The sequence below is a fragment of the Aotus nancymaae genome, unplaced genomic scaffold (genome assembly GCF_030222135.1).
Source record: "Aotus nancymaae isolate 86718 unplaced genomic scaffold, 86718_ANA_hifiasm-v0.15.2.pri h1tg000064l_1, whole genome shotgun sequence".
Lineage (NCBI taxonomy): Eukaryota > Metazoa > Chordata > Mammalia > Primates > Aotidae > Aotus > Aotus nancymaae.
In genome coordinates, this window is record NW_026988479.1 from 16320508 (window position 1) to 16334431 (window position 13924).

A 13924-nucleotide genomic window follows, 5' to 3' on the forward strand; every position below is an offset into this window, starting at 1 on the left:
CTATGTTCCAGGCATTGCTCTAAGTCTTTTATATGATTCAGCAGCCAGCAGCCAACAGCCCAATAACCCTATGAGATAGATAGTACTATTGCCTCCACTTTGGAGATGAGAAAATTGAGGCAAACAGATTGTTACCTGTGCAAGGTCATACAACTAATAGGAAATTGAGCTAGAAGGATACAAACCATGCATGACATACCTTGACGTTAAGATTTTGATCTCTCTACTGTTCTTTAGTAAGTTTACTATCACCAATGAAGCAAAGTATCTCAGTGAATTTAAAGCCAAGCAGGAGATATTAACAACAAATAATTTACACTTTAGTTGTAACAGATACTCATCCCAGTAGACCATGGAGTACATGAGTTTATGGACACTAAATGCTTAGTTCATCACTTCGTATCCAGTAGCTGGTAGTTTGGCACAAAAAACTATTTGTTGAATAAATGAGAGAGGAAAGCGCAAAGTCCAAAGCCATAATAGGGTTGCTTAACCTAGATGGAGAAAAGGGTTGGGAAAGCCTTGTTGAAGAGACACTTAGGTTGAGACCTGAGGGTTAAGTATAACTCAAACAAAGGATAAAGTCATCTAGGTGGAGTGAACAGCTTGTTGAAAGGATCTATCGCCCACTAGTGAAAAAAAGTAAATTCCTTGAAAAAAATGTAAGTTTAGAGTGGACTGACCATATACTGAATGAAAGTGGTGAGCTGAGGCCGAAAAGGTAAATGGAGCACTGATAATCTTGTGCATCTTTTTAAGAAATATAAGCCTAGACCTGAGAGTGATGAGATGCCACTGAAAGGTTTTAAGCATGGTAGTAACACAATCAAATATGCCTCAGAAAAATTACTTCAGTAGCAGTCAAAACTAAATTGGATAGTAAAGAAGCTACTGCCATTTGCTAGATGATAATAATGGCTTGAATTAGAAAAGTGGCTGTAGGGATGGAGTGAGTGAAGAGCTTCTTAAGAAGTAAAATCAGAAGTAATGAGGGAAAGAGAGAAATGTAAAGTTATGGCTCTAGTGTCCAGCTTCCACAGTTGGGATGTGTAGTGGTGCCATTTATTTTCCCTAAAACCCAGGGAAAAGCAAATTTTCAAGGAAGAAGAGTTCCATTTTGAACTTTTTTTTTTTTTGAGACAGAATCTGGTTCTGTCACCCAGGCTGGAGTACAGTGGTATGATCTTGGCTCACTGCAACCTCCACCTCTCAGGTTCAAGCTATTCTCCTGCCTCAGCCTCCCGAGTAGCTGGAGTTACAGATGGCCACCACCATGCCCAGCTAATTTTTAAAATATTTTTGATAGAGACGGGTTTCACCATGTTGGCCAGGCTTGTCTCAAACTCCTGACCTCAGGTGATCCGCCTGCCTTGGCCTCCCAAGGTGTCCGGATTATAAATCGTGAGCCACCGCACCCAGCCATTTCAAACAGTTAGACGTGAGTTGCCCAAGAGATTTCCAAGTGTTTCTAGAACACACCTGGCTAAACTAAACCTGAAGCGCTGAAGTATGAATGTCGGAATTGTGGATTTTAGAGTCCATTTAGAACTCATAACTGAAACGGGAATACTAAGATCAATATACTACTTTGTTATTGTATCTAGCAATTTTCCTGTTATTGATGGAACTGCCACCATTGGTGTTGAGATGTTGGTAAGAATAAACTACTTGATAAATGATCCACTGTAAAACCAGATATCATGGGAGCTTTTCAAGTGTCAATCTTCTAAGTGTAGCAATATACCTAGATTACCGAAACAGAAAATTTCATCACCTAGCATCCTAAACTGTTTTTTTTTAAATATATATTATTTGCAAACCTTGAGAAATAATCCAAAACCTAGATATTGAGGGAAACCTTGCTTAAGCTCCCATATTCTGTATGAAAATCTGTCATAAAGATGTTTTGGTTAAAAAGACAAATAGCCTTCTCAAGTCTGCAAAAATGTCAGCATATATAATTGTAGACCTGAGGACTAGATAACTGATTTTTTTTTTTAGATAACATTTCAATACTGTGTCCTGTCAGACAGAAGTAAAATGGACTTTAGGCTGGGTGTTGTGGCTCATGCCTGTAATCCTACCACTTTGGGAGGCCAAGGTGGACTGATCACCTAAGTCAGAAGTCCAAGACCAGCCTGCCCGACATGGTAAAACCCCATCTCTACTAAACATACAAAATTATCTGGGCTTGGTGGCTACTTGAGAGGCTGAAGCAGGAGAACTGCTTGAACCTGGGAGGCAGAGGTTGCAGTGAGCCAAGATCACATCATTGCACTCCAGCCTGGGCAACATGAACAGAAAGGGAAAGGAGGTGGAGGAAGGTGGGAAGAAGGGAGGGAGGGAAGGAAGGGAGGGGAAAAGAAAGGAAGCAAAGGAAGAAAGAAAAGAAAGAAAAAAGTAAAATGGACTTTAAATATTTTCAAATCAAAGCTTCTCATAAATCAACTTGGCAAAAATGAATTGCATACAACTCTGAATCTTTTAAGTTCTACCAGTAACTGGTTTTTCAAAAATAGCTCATGTTGTAAGGATTAGATTATCTTTAGAGCATAAGAAGTTTGGTACCCACTTACTTTATCAGCATTTTTGATGAAATGACATCGATAAATAACCTCAGTTCTCAGAATATTAAATAATTGTAGGAACTCAATTGAAAATTAGAAATAAAATCTTAAACCAAACCAATGGAATGGTTCATTGGACTGCACCTGATAACCACTGCTTTGTTTCCAACATTTTAAGCAGGTAGATTTAGTGCTTTTAAAAAAAAAGGCACAAAGGCCTTCATCTACAGAAATTATGGTAGTTTAAGAAAGCTCTGTATCCAATGTTTTCCAGCTTTCAAGTACATCAAGCAGAATTGGAACCTTAATATGATGCAAACTTGACAACTCCCAATTTCTTTATCCCTGCTATGTTCCTTTTTTTTTTTCATAAAATCCAACTGCCTCTACCTGCAGAACAGGATCAAACTGCTCAGTCACTAAACTCCATCACAAAAACAACTCCCAAGAGAATCTGACTCCCACCAACCATTAAAGAACAAGATACACTATAAGGTGAAAAACAGATGCTTTTATTTATTGTATTGAAAACTTTATAAAATAATTTGCAGTTCTACATATGGGAAACTGCTTTGAAAAACTGGGAAAACAGCTATTGCATGGGAAAACATATGCAAACCAGCTTCACTGTCTCTAGACTAGGTTCTTCTTATTGATCTCATGTCATCACAAAGCAGCAACATCAGCTTCTAGAAAAATGGATAAACAGCAAAGTCCTGCAGTGCAACTATAATTAAGGTTGAACCATACATTACACTAATACTGCAACTTTCCTACAATCATTTTTCTGCCTATATAATTCTTCTTATAGGATCAACAACTAGCAAAACAAGGTTAAGTCTGCTGAAAAACAAAATTAAAAACAATTAAGAATTCAACAGAACACCCAGCATTAGAGGGACTAGGAAGGGCAAGGTCTTAATATGCAGTACAAGTAACTAAAGCCAAGAATTTTCTACTGCTGACCAGTCCGAAGACTGAAATTCAGTAACAGTTCTTTTTACTTCTCTAGGAGTGATTCTAGCTCCTCTTGCAAAGAGCTGAGTTGCTCCTTTTCGCGATCTTCCTTTTGCTTGAGCTCATCCAGTACAGCCTGAAATCTGTTCTTGAGAGCCAGATTTTCCACTTTCATGATGAGATCCTCTTGTCGTTTTGCCCTGTCCTGGGTCTCTTGGAGCTTGCCTTTCATGTTGTCAATCTGCTTCTGAATTCCCATAACCAGCTGATTGGTTCCTTCATTCTTCTGGTGCTGTTCATCTGATGCATTTAGCTTGTCCTGTATCTGTCTCTCCAGATCTTCCTCAGTATCAATGATGTTTATATCTTCTTCATCTTGATGCTGGGTCTCATCTTCATCCTCACTGCTGCTGCTGAGGTCATTGAATATCTCTCGAAGCTCATCATGCTCTAATGAGTCATGGCCCTGCCTGTGACCAGACATTCCTGGAGAAGAGATATCCAGGCCTTGATTTTCTGTCTCCTTTGTTTCATCTTCAGCAATTATTTCCCACCGAGTACTAACAGCTTCAGCATCTGTACTCAGCAATCGTTTCACTTCTTTCTCCACATCTGGAGATTCAATATACTTCTTCTTTGCTGTCTTCCGGAACCTTCTCTTCCTGACATTCTTTAGAGGCAGAGTAATTCCGTGGTTCCAGATAAACTTTTTCTCTTTGTCCTTATCCTTTTTCTTGCTTGCTTTAGGATCAGTGCTAGCAACTGGCTCCTCCACTGGAGGATAGAGATCACCATCAACTGTGGCTACAAGCATCTGAGAGATATCAGCTGTCTTGTAAAAGGTTTTCTTATCAATGGTTTTCAAGCTTTCCATAACACAGGGTAGGTCAACCAATTTTGAGGCCAATGGAACACGGTCCACTCTGACAATTCCATGACGCCCATCAGGGTGTAACTCAATTGTCAGTCTGTCCTTGAGGTTGACATGACCAGACTGTACGGCCCTTCTCACAGTAGAGGCATATTCTGGAGGCAGACGTAATATAAACTGGCTCTCCAGTTCGTGAGGAGCATCATCTTTGCTTTTACTCATCTTTATTTCTTTGTGACTCACTTCTCCAATAAATGCTGGTTACAATGAAAAGTTCCAGCTACTGCAACAGTTTAAAACACGTTTGCTATGAATTGAAATCGTTTAATTACAAGAAGTTCTCTGTAGATCAGCAGCTAAGCGTCTATTTTGCCTTAGTTTTAAGTCCAAGTCTTTTCTCTAAATATGCTGTGACTTAGCACCAGTCGTTACTGACACAATGGCTTATTCACAGATTTTTCATTAAGTCAGATGTAATGCCAAGTCCCAACCTCTAGGTGCCGCTGCCGGACAACGCGGACAGAGCTAGCTAGCTACAGAGCAGGAAAGCAAATGGCGGCTCCCGCGGAACGGTTTTCGGCCCAGAAAGCCCAGCAGAGACACTCCCAAGTCACAGACTCTCCCGGAACAAAGACATTCAAAAAATCGGGGCGCAGTAAGTTTCTTCGCCTCGGGTACTTACAATCCAGTGACGATTATAAGTTCAGTTTCACCCGGCCGGAGGGAACGGAAGAGGAGGCCGAGCGGAGCAAAGCGGGAGGAGGCCGAACGGAGGAAAGCGGCGGGGAGCCGAACGGAGGAAAGCGGCGGGGAGCCGAACGGAGCAAAGCGGGAGGGAGCCCGGCGTTTCCTTTGTTCTTCCTGCTACTTGGCAGAGTGAGCGACTACCGATTACTGATAAAACGGCCCAGGAAGGGCAGCGCGAAATTCTGACGCGAGCCGCAGACCGCAGCACAACACCCGTGAGCTCGCGGACCCTCCAACTGAGTGCCCAACCCAGCGGAAAAGAAAGTGCTACGTCACGGCGCGGGGCGGGAGGCGGCTGTGAGTGACAGCCCCCCCGGGAGGAAGTGCGGAGCACGGCTTGCGCAGGCGCAATAGCGCAATTACGCTACCCTACGTGAAGTTCGTCTTTTCGCGAGAACTGCTTTTCCGGGATGAAAATTGCAGGGTTTCGTGAGCGCTGTTGGTTTCAAAATATTTAGAGGTTGGCAGTTCGAAGAAAGATACAGATTCGTCCCCCGCTAAGCCAGCACTTTTACGGGATCGCTTTGGGGCCCAATGGCTTTTAGACTTCCGGGTGATCCCCGGAGATGGGGGAGTCCTTGCTTCTGGAAACATCTCGGATGCTCCCCATTGTCTAACCAATCTGGTGCCAATACAAGAATGTGTAGCTGCTATGCAATGGATTTTAAAGTACCCGAATCAGTGGAGTGAGGACATACAGCTCACTATGTAATTCTACGTCCCTCTATATATGTATGTAATTTTTTTGTTTTTGACACAGAGTTTCACCTTGTCACCCAGGCTAGACTGCAGTGGCGCGCGATATTGGCTCACTGCAACCTCCACCTCGGGAGTTCAAGCTGTTCTCCTGCCTCAGCCTCTAGAGTAGCTGGGATTACAGGCACGTGCCACTACGCCCGGCTAAGTTTTGTATTTTTAGTAGAGAAGAGGTTTCACCATGTTGGCCAGGTTGGTCTCCAACTCCTGACCTGAGGTGATCCGCCTGTCTGGGCCTCCCAAAGTGCTGGGATTATAGGTGTGAGCCACCGTGCCCAGCCCACAGTCTACATTTTTTAAATTGTGAGAATGCCTGTAGGGGAATCGTACCTCTGGATTTACTTCTGTTCTGATATAAGCCTGGGGAAACAAAAATGATTCCTTTTTATGTGCTTGATTTAGATGTAAATGTAAACAGTGAAGGAAGTGTTCTTCTGGATGCACAGGTTCATTTTAGACAGAATTGTCTGATATCTGAGCATCTTTTTAAAGTTGATATAATGGAAGTATTATTTCCTGCCTCTCATGACCCTAATTTTAAATTACTTTGGATTTTTTTTTTTTACTCTATCTCTGTTTTGCTGTTTTCTGCTTGTCTTTTCTATGGATAGTCAGGTATTCTTCAACGCATACTTTTAGTATTTTGGCATAACTGGATAACGGTACTTATTTCTATTTATTTTTAAAATAAGATCTGTTTGGTAGAGCATCAAGGCCATTAATATTTAATTTTTATCCTCTAAAATATTAATTACCCCTGAATTTGAGAGTATTCTCTCCAGATGTAATTAACATTTCCAAAATTCACTTTATTCCCTTATGATCCAAAGCTCCACGATAGTGATCTTTTTCTATCTTGGTCGTTGTGTCCCAGTTCATAGTACCAGAACATGGGAGATACACAAAAAATATTTGCTAACTGAATGAAAAAATTGATCCATCTAGAAAGATCATAGTGTTAAACCCTATAATAATTTGTGAGAGAAAATATATTCTTTGTCACTTTAAAATGAGATATTACCACTTTACATACATTTCCTCTCTAATCCGGGACAATTCTAATTGTTATGAGGTGGGGAAGTTTACTAATAGCGTGTGTGAGTGTGGTTTAGCTAGCCTGAGATACTGTTCTGTAGGAAATTAAAATGATCTGACGTTAGTTTGGTTTTTAATCTTAATTTTAAAGGAGAAAGTATGCCCTTCCAGATAACTGTACATTATTTCTCTTTGCTTATAATGTGTTGAAGAATGTTAGCTGACTTATGTATAATTTTCAGAATGATCTCTTTCCTCTTTTTCAAAGATGAAGTTTTTTCTACTACCAGTGTGAGCCATCATACTTGGCCATGTTTTATTTAACCATATAAAATGTGAGGTCATGATTATAATGAAAATAATCCAAATATTACTCAGCATCTCCCCTGAGTTTTATGATGCTCAAATATTCTTATCATAGAAGGTAACGAGATAAATTGTATGCAATTTTGGTTTTCCAAAATTATGATGTATTTTAGTTTCTAAACCTTTCTTTACATGGAAGATTGCCAGGCATAGTTAAAAGGATTAACTGAGGTTTTTTAATGTTATCTAGCTCCTTCAGTCCTGAAATATATTTTCTGCTTTTGAGTTTAACACATTGTCTAAATGCTTTTTTTAGGGGAGGAAATTATATTGACCCTACATATTTTAAAAAATTGGATTTATCAGTAGACATTAAGATAATCTGCTGGGTGTAGTGGCTCATCCCTGTAATCCCAGCACTTTGGGAGTCCAAGGTGGGAGGATCACCTAAGGTAAGGTGTTCAAGACCAGCCTGGCCAACATGGTGGAACCTATATCTACTAAAAATACCAAAAAAAAAAAAAATAAGATAAAAAAATTAGCTGGGCTTGGTGGCGTGTGCCTGTAATCCCAGCTACTCTGGAGACTGAGGCAGGAGAATTGCCTGAACCCGGGAGGCAGAGGTTGCAGTGAGCCAAGATTGCACCATTGTACTCCAACTTTGGGAGGCCAAGATAGGCAGATCACGAGGTCAGGAGTTCAAGACCAACCTGGCCAACATGGTGAAACTCCATCTCTACTAAAAATACAAAAATCAGTTGTAATTCTAGCTACTTGGGAAGCTGAGGCAGTAGAATTGCTTTAACCTGGTGCAGTGAGTCGAGACCGTACCATTGCACTCCAGCCTGGGTGACACAGCAAGACTCTGTCTCAGAAAAAAAAAAGTATGGCTACAGATAAATCCAGTTTAAAAAAAATTCATTAGACATTCAGAAAAACTCTGAATTGATGAATTACACTCCTGTGGTTGTTCCATGGAATATCTGTGATACTAGTGAACAAAAGATTTGGGGAGAGCAATAAACTCCCCGATGTGGAAACAAGTCCTCCAAAGGTTTCCTACCTGTGATTAAGGAGTGTGACAATCAGGTTACTAATAATCCTGTATGTTTGAAAATTCCCTTTAATACACTTTCTAGTTACTTAAAGGGCTGCTTATACTTTAGAGGTTAAATTATGGGTGATGGGAGAAATCCTGCTTATATTTAGGAGGCAGAAAATTATAGGAGTGAGGAAATAGCAAACACCACAGAAAAGCCAGTCAGTGTATATGTTGCTATATCACCATATATTTTAAGGTAAAAAGGTTAATTAAAAATATTTAGCAGTTCCTCTATCAAGTAAGATGTTTTTTAATAGGAAAAACATTAAAATCTAATTTACACTGGTTTAAACAGTAAGAAAATCTAATATCTCAAAAAACAGGTAGTCTAGAGCAGCTTTGTCTGATAGAAATATACTATGGACCACAGACAGTCAGCCACAGATGTGATTTTAGGTTATCTAGTAGCCACATTAAAATGGCAAAAAGAAACAAGTGAAATTTTCAATAACTTTAATCCAATATATCTAAGATATAATTGCAACATATCTTTACAATTAAGATATTACTAATACTCTTTACATTCTTGTTTTTGTACTAAAGCTTCAACACTTAATATGTGTTTTACACTTACAGCACATCTGAGTTTGGATTAACTGCATTTCAAGTGCTCAGTTGCCACGTGCTGGTGGTTACGCTAGTGGACAGTGCAGGTCTAGAAGTTTAACTGCCTCTAGTCTTGATACAATCATGGTATAGCACAAATTGTTTTTTTTTTCTTCCTAATTTTGAAGAATGAGCAGTTATTTATGCTTTTTCTATTATGCTTTCAGCTCTGCTTTCCTCTCTTTGTACAGTTCCAAAGGCTGCACTCACAAGATACCAGCCAGCAGCAATAACTCAAGAACTTTCTTCCTTGTCCATGACAAGTTAAGAGACTCTTCTCAAGCAGTCTTTCAATCCAGTTGGACTAACTTAGGCCATGTTCCTATTCCTGGCTCAGTAATACTCACTAGGGAAATACCCTAAGCCTATGTTTCTGAAAATGGTTGGGGGAAGGTGAAGTGATATTTGGTAGTCTGGAGACATTTATGGTTATCACAACTGTGGGGGTGGGTCCTACTGGTATCTAGTACATAGAGGCCAGGGATATTGCTAAACATTCTACAAGGCACAAAACAGCTCCCCACCACAAAGACTTATATGGCTCATAATAGTACCAAGATTGAGAAGCCTTGCTTTAAGTTATTATTTTAAGTCTATATTACTAACTAAGCACCGTCAAGAGGATGAGATTACCATTATTAGATTAAATTTATCAGAACCTACTACAGCTCTGAATAGGTTCTGCTTCCCTAGGTACGTGAAGGGTGAACACCTAAACTAAAAGGAACTGTTAGAAGAGGAAAAATGGCATGAGCAACCAAAATATCCATAAAAGAGATGATTACTTTTGGAATTGTAAAAGTATGTATCTATCTTTAAAGTATAGATAGGCATCAAATATAAATTCTTTATATCAGTAATTATGTAATGCAGTTACTCATAATTTTACATTTTTATCAGTGTTTTCTATCTTTTACGTGAAAATTTTCCCCTTAATATATTGAATTTACAGTGAGAATTTTTTATATATTTTTTACAGTGGATAATTTCTTGAGTAGCCATTTTTATGGAAAATAAGTTTCAATAGTCTGTCATCTTGAAAAGGAAATGTCAAGAGGAAAAAATTTGTAAGGATTCTTAAGTAGAATTTTAATGAATTTTAGGCTGGGTGCGGTGGCTCACGCCTGTAATCCTAGCACTTTGAGAGGCCGAGGCGGATGGATCACCTGAGGTCAGGAGTTCCAGACCAGCCTGGCCACCATGGCGAAACCCCATCTCTATTAAAAATACAAAAATTAGCCGGGCATCGTGGTGAGTACCTGTAATCTCAGCTACTCAGGAGACTGAGGCAGGAGAATTGTTTGGACCCTGGAGGGGGAGGTTGCAGTGAGCAGTGAGCAATGATCGCACCACTGCACTCCAGCCTGGGTGACAGGGCGAGACTCTGTCTCAAAAATAAATAAATAAGAATTTTAATAAATTAAAATGTTTGAATTAAATTTTATGAAATGAGCATTTTGTTAATATTTTATCAAAAATGGTGATTTGCACTCTTCTTACTAAATAAGTCTCTGGAAAAAAAGCCAATATAGTCTCTTGTGAGGACTTTGAAAACTAACCTGCTGTGGATATCATACTGGGCCTCTGGGTGCCGCTGTCCGCCAATCCGTGGCTGGAGTGAAACAAAGCAAATCCACTGACGCAGCGGTCCCCGCAGGCTTCTGCGAAACACATCAGGAGAGGACTCTGCCCGCTGTCTCTCTCGCAATCTGCTCCAAATATCTTGGTCAGGAATGTCAGAATGTCTAGTGACCCCGAGTGAGGCGCTGCCTTTTATTCCTGAGCACCTTTGGAAGCAGGAAGCAGGGAGCAACGGTAGCGAGAGGTATTTGGATCTGAGTACAGCAGGAAGAAGAAATAGAGGAAGAAATCCCCCTTAAGGAAGGCGTGAGGAGCGCAGGAAGCTGCGCTGTTTCCCTGCCTGAGGTCTTTATTCTACCTAGTCTTTATTCTACGTAGCAGATACGCTGTGAGATTCTGAAGAGAAGGCTAGGGGGTTAAAGGTTGGGAATCTCTCGGAAGAGCTGGGTCTCGGTGACAGGAAAAACAGGTAAGTGCTGAGAAGCCTGTCTTTACAGCCAGAGAATGAGCCAGAGACGAGCTTGAGAATGATAGGATAGATCTAGCAGTTATGCCCAAGGAAGACCCTCGGACCTTTGAATTTGAAGGCACTGAAAATCATATAAATGTTTTTCATATAAACGTATTCATCTTGGATATAAATAACATAATGGCTTTCGCACACATTTTGTTTTGGAAATTCTGGAAAACAATAGGAGGAATGTTTACTCTTAAGTCTGCAGTAGATTTTGAACACCAGCAGTAACTCTGTACAAATAGATCAGATTAGTTTTAATAGCTATCTTCCCTTTCCCCAGAAGTAAAGGAGAGTACTAGAGCAGTAAGTACCCTGAATTGCTACTATCGAAGAACTCCTGAGCCTGTGCAGTGGTGGGCTCCTGTGGTCTCGTTACTCAGGAGGCTGAGGCAGGAGGATTGCTTGAGGCCAGTTCCAGGCTGCAGCGAGCTATGAGCACACCTGTGAATAGCCACTGCATTCCAGCCTGAGTAACATGGCCAGACTCCAACTCTAAAAAGGAAGGAAGGGAGAGAGGGAGGGAGGGAAGGAAGGAAGGGGAAGGAAAAGGAAAAGGGGGAAAAGGGGGAAGGGGGAAGAAGGGGGGAAGGGGAGGGAAGGGGAAAGGAGGAGGGGGGAGGGGGGGAAGAAAGAGAAGAAAGAAAGAAAGCCTCAACCAGAGGAGCAGAGCTGCCATCACTTAGTGGTGGGTAGATGGCAGAACAGCTTAGGGCAAGACACAGACCGTGGATGCCAATGCCAGTCATCAGATATTGAGCAATGTTGTAAGTAGAGTTAGGCTGCAGGAGAACCTGCCCTCCACCTCCTCCTCTTCATTCTTCAGGTGATCCCCATTGACCAAGACCATACCTTTAAGATAGAGTTCTGTTGCACAATCTACACAACTTTACAGGGCATGCAGAATGTATTTCCTGTCCAATAATGACAGAAATACTTGATTTTGAAGAGTAACAGTTACAGCATGGAAGAGAAGACTAATGAAGTTTGAGGATCCACTTGAGAGTCCTGGTTGAAATGGAGGTTGAGAAGTATAATGCAGTCAGTGTAGGTAACTTTCAGCTGGGTATCTAGTCCTATCAGAGGTAAGAACTGTGGTTGCCCTAACCAAAACAATAGGATTAAAAGACCTTAAATGAAAGATGAAAATTATTATAGAGAGAAATGATCATACTGGCAAACAATTCACCTCCAAGAATTATGATGTAATTCTTTGTCAGCTACTCACAGATGGAATTCTAAACTGGTAGCAGACCCTGAAGGACAATGTCACCATCAGAACCACCAACAAGGACAAACTGTCCCTCTCCTGTATCATCCTGCATACCATCTGCATCCACAAAAATGCTCGTTTTTCAACAAGCCTCCTACTTCTTTTGGGTGACTGGGCACACTGCCCAGCACCTCCGTCACATAATTTAGCACTTCCCACCCTGACTTAGGGTCCCACATGCCTCCTGTTTCTTCTTGACCAGTGACCTGGCACTGTGGGCACTGTCATTCTACATGTCAGTGAGTGCAGAATGCTATGGTGTTCATGCAGACTCTCTGAGCTGACTCTGCAGGCAGTGATCAGGCTTCAACTGGCTCAGTGTCATCCTGAACCTGCATGTGATGGCGGATGACCATTGAGAAAATGCAAGGACACTATACCGGGAGCTACAGCCAAGTGGGGCCCTCTTTGATGCTGCACCATTCACAATGCAACCCAGCTATCCTGTCACCAAAGTGGACACCAGCTGGGGCACAAAGGCCAGCTAATGTGGCTCTTCAAACTAAAGATGTGCATGAGCTAGATGTGTGCTGTGTCACTGTGGTTGACAGAAATGCAACCTGCCAAGGTTTGTTGGTCACCATGGTCAAAGATGAATCATCATGCTGCACCTGGTTGCTGCTCACAGTTTGCAGGAATTGCTGCCAAAACTCAGCAATCGCCCAGCACCCAACAGCAGGCAGCAGACAGCACCGAACAGCTGTAGTTTAACCTAGTGATGGCCTTTGCCTTATCTCCATGCTGTTTTTCCTCAGTGTGACTCTGGCCATCTCCCTGAACCTGCAACGCCTCCTCTAGCCCCATTGCCTGGGGCTGCTTTCAGCCTGCTCTGTGATCCAAGCCTGGATATGGAGCTGTCTCCAACTTAAAGGAAGGAGATTTGCCCTATTCCTACAATGTGTATGGCTTTAGATATTTTTAAAATCTTGATTTCTTTAAACTCAAGAAACAGCTTTCAACCAGATATTCTCTGCAGTGCCAGCAATGAAACTTTGTTTTATTTTGTTTTTGTTTTTGTAGAAACAGGGTTTCACTATGTTGACCAAGCTGGTCTCGAACTCCTGGCCTCAAGTGATCTGCCCACCTTGGCCTCCCAAAGTGCTGAGATTGCAGGCATGAACAACCGTGCCTGGCCAGCAATGCTTTAAATGTTACCTTTGATTCAAATGTATTTGTGTGATATTTTAACATTTTTATTTTATACTTATCATACTTTTATAAATCACTCCTGCATGTTTTTGGTTGTTGAGAGTGGGGAGCTCTACAGGTTTACTTGCTAGTTTTTATGTATACTTTAATTTGCCTCATTAGCTCACAGTTTCTTTGGGGAAAAGTTTGTGCCTATTAATCTGTGTTCTGAAAAGTTATGTTTTCTGTTAAAGAGTTTTTTCCTTGCAATATTGAAGGTGATTTATTGCATCTTTAAATTTCTACTCTTTGGCTCCATATACTTGTCTTTGAGAAGCTGATAAACTGTAGATTTGTTTATATAAGAACTAATATTCTCTTTCCAAAAACTATTCTTGAGACCTTTTGTTGTTTTTTTCTTTCCTCATTTTTAACTTTTCTCAGTCATGGTGTCCATGGGTTGGCTGACTCAATTTGTTCC

At 41.0% G+C, this 13924-nt stretch overlaps 1 protein-coding gene across 1 annotated transcript; it reads right to left on the reverse strand.

The window, feature by feature from the left end:
- Positions 1 to 3058: 3058 nt before the first annotated feature.
- On the reverse strand, positions 3059 to 5397 carry TAF7 (TATA-box binding protein associated factor 7). Its single transcript, XM_012466131.3, has one exon. The coding sequence runs from the start codon at positions 4615 to 4617 to the stop codon at positions 3568 to 3570; it is 1050 nt and encodes a 349-aa protein (XP_012321554.1). The 5' UTR covers positions 4618 to 5397; the 3' UTR covers positions 3059 to 3567.
- Between the last annotated feature and the right edge of the window lie 8527 nt (positions 5398 to 13924).

Coding starts and splice junctions, on each gene's coding strand:
- TAF7 (XM_012466131.3), bottom strand. CDS start 4,617: ATGAGTAAAAGCAAAGATGATGCTCCTCACGAACTGGAGAGCCAGTTT.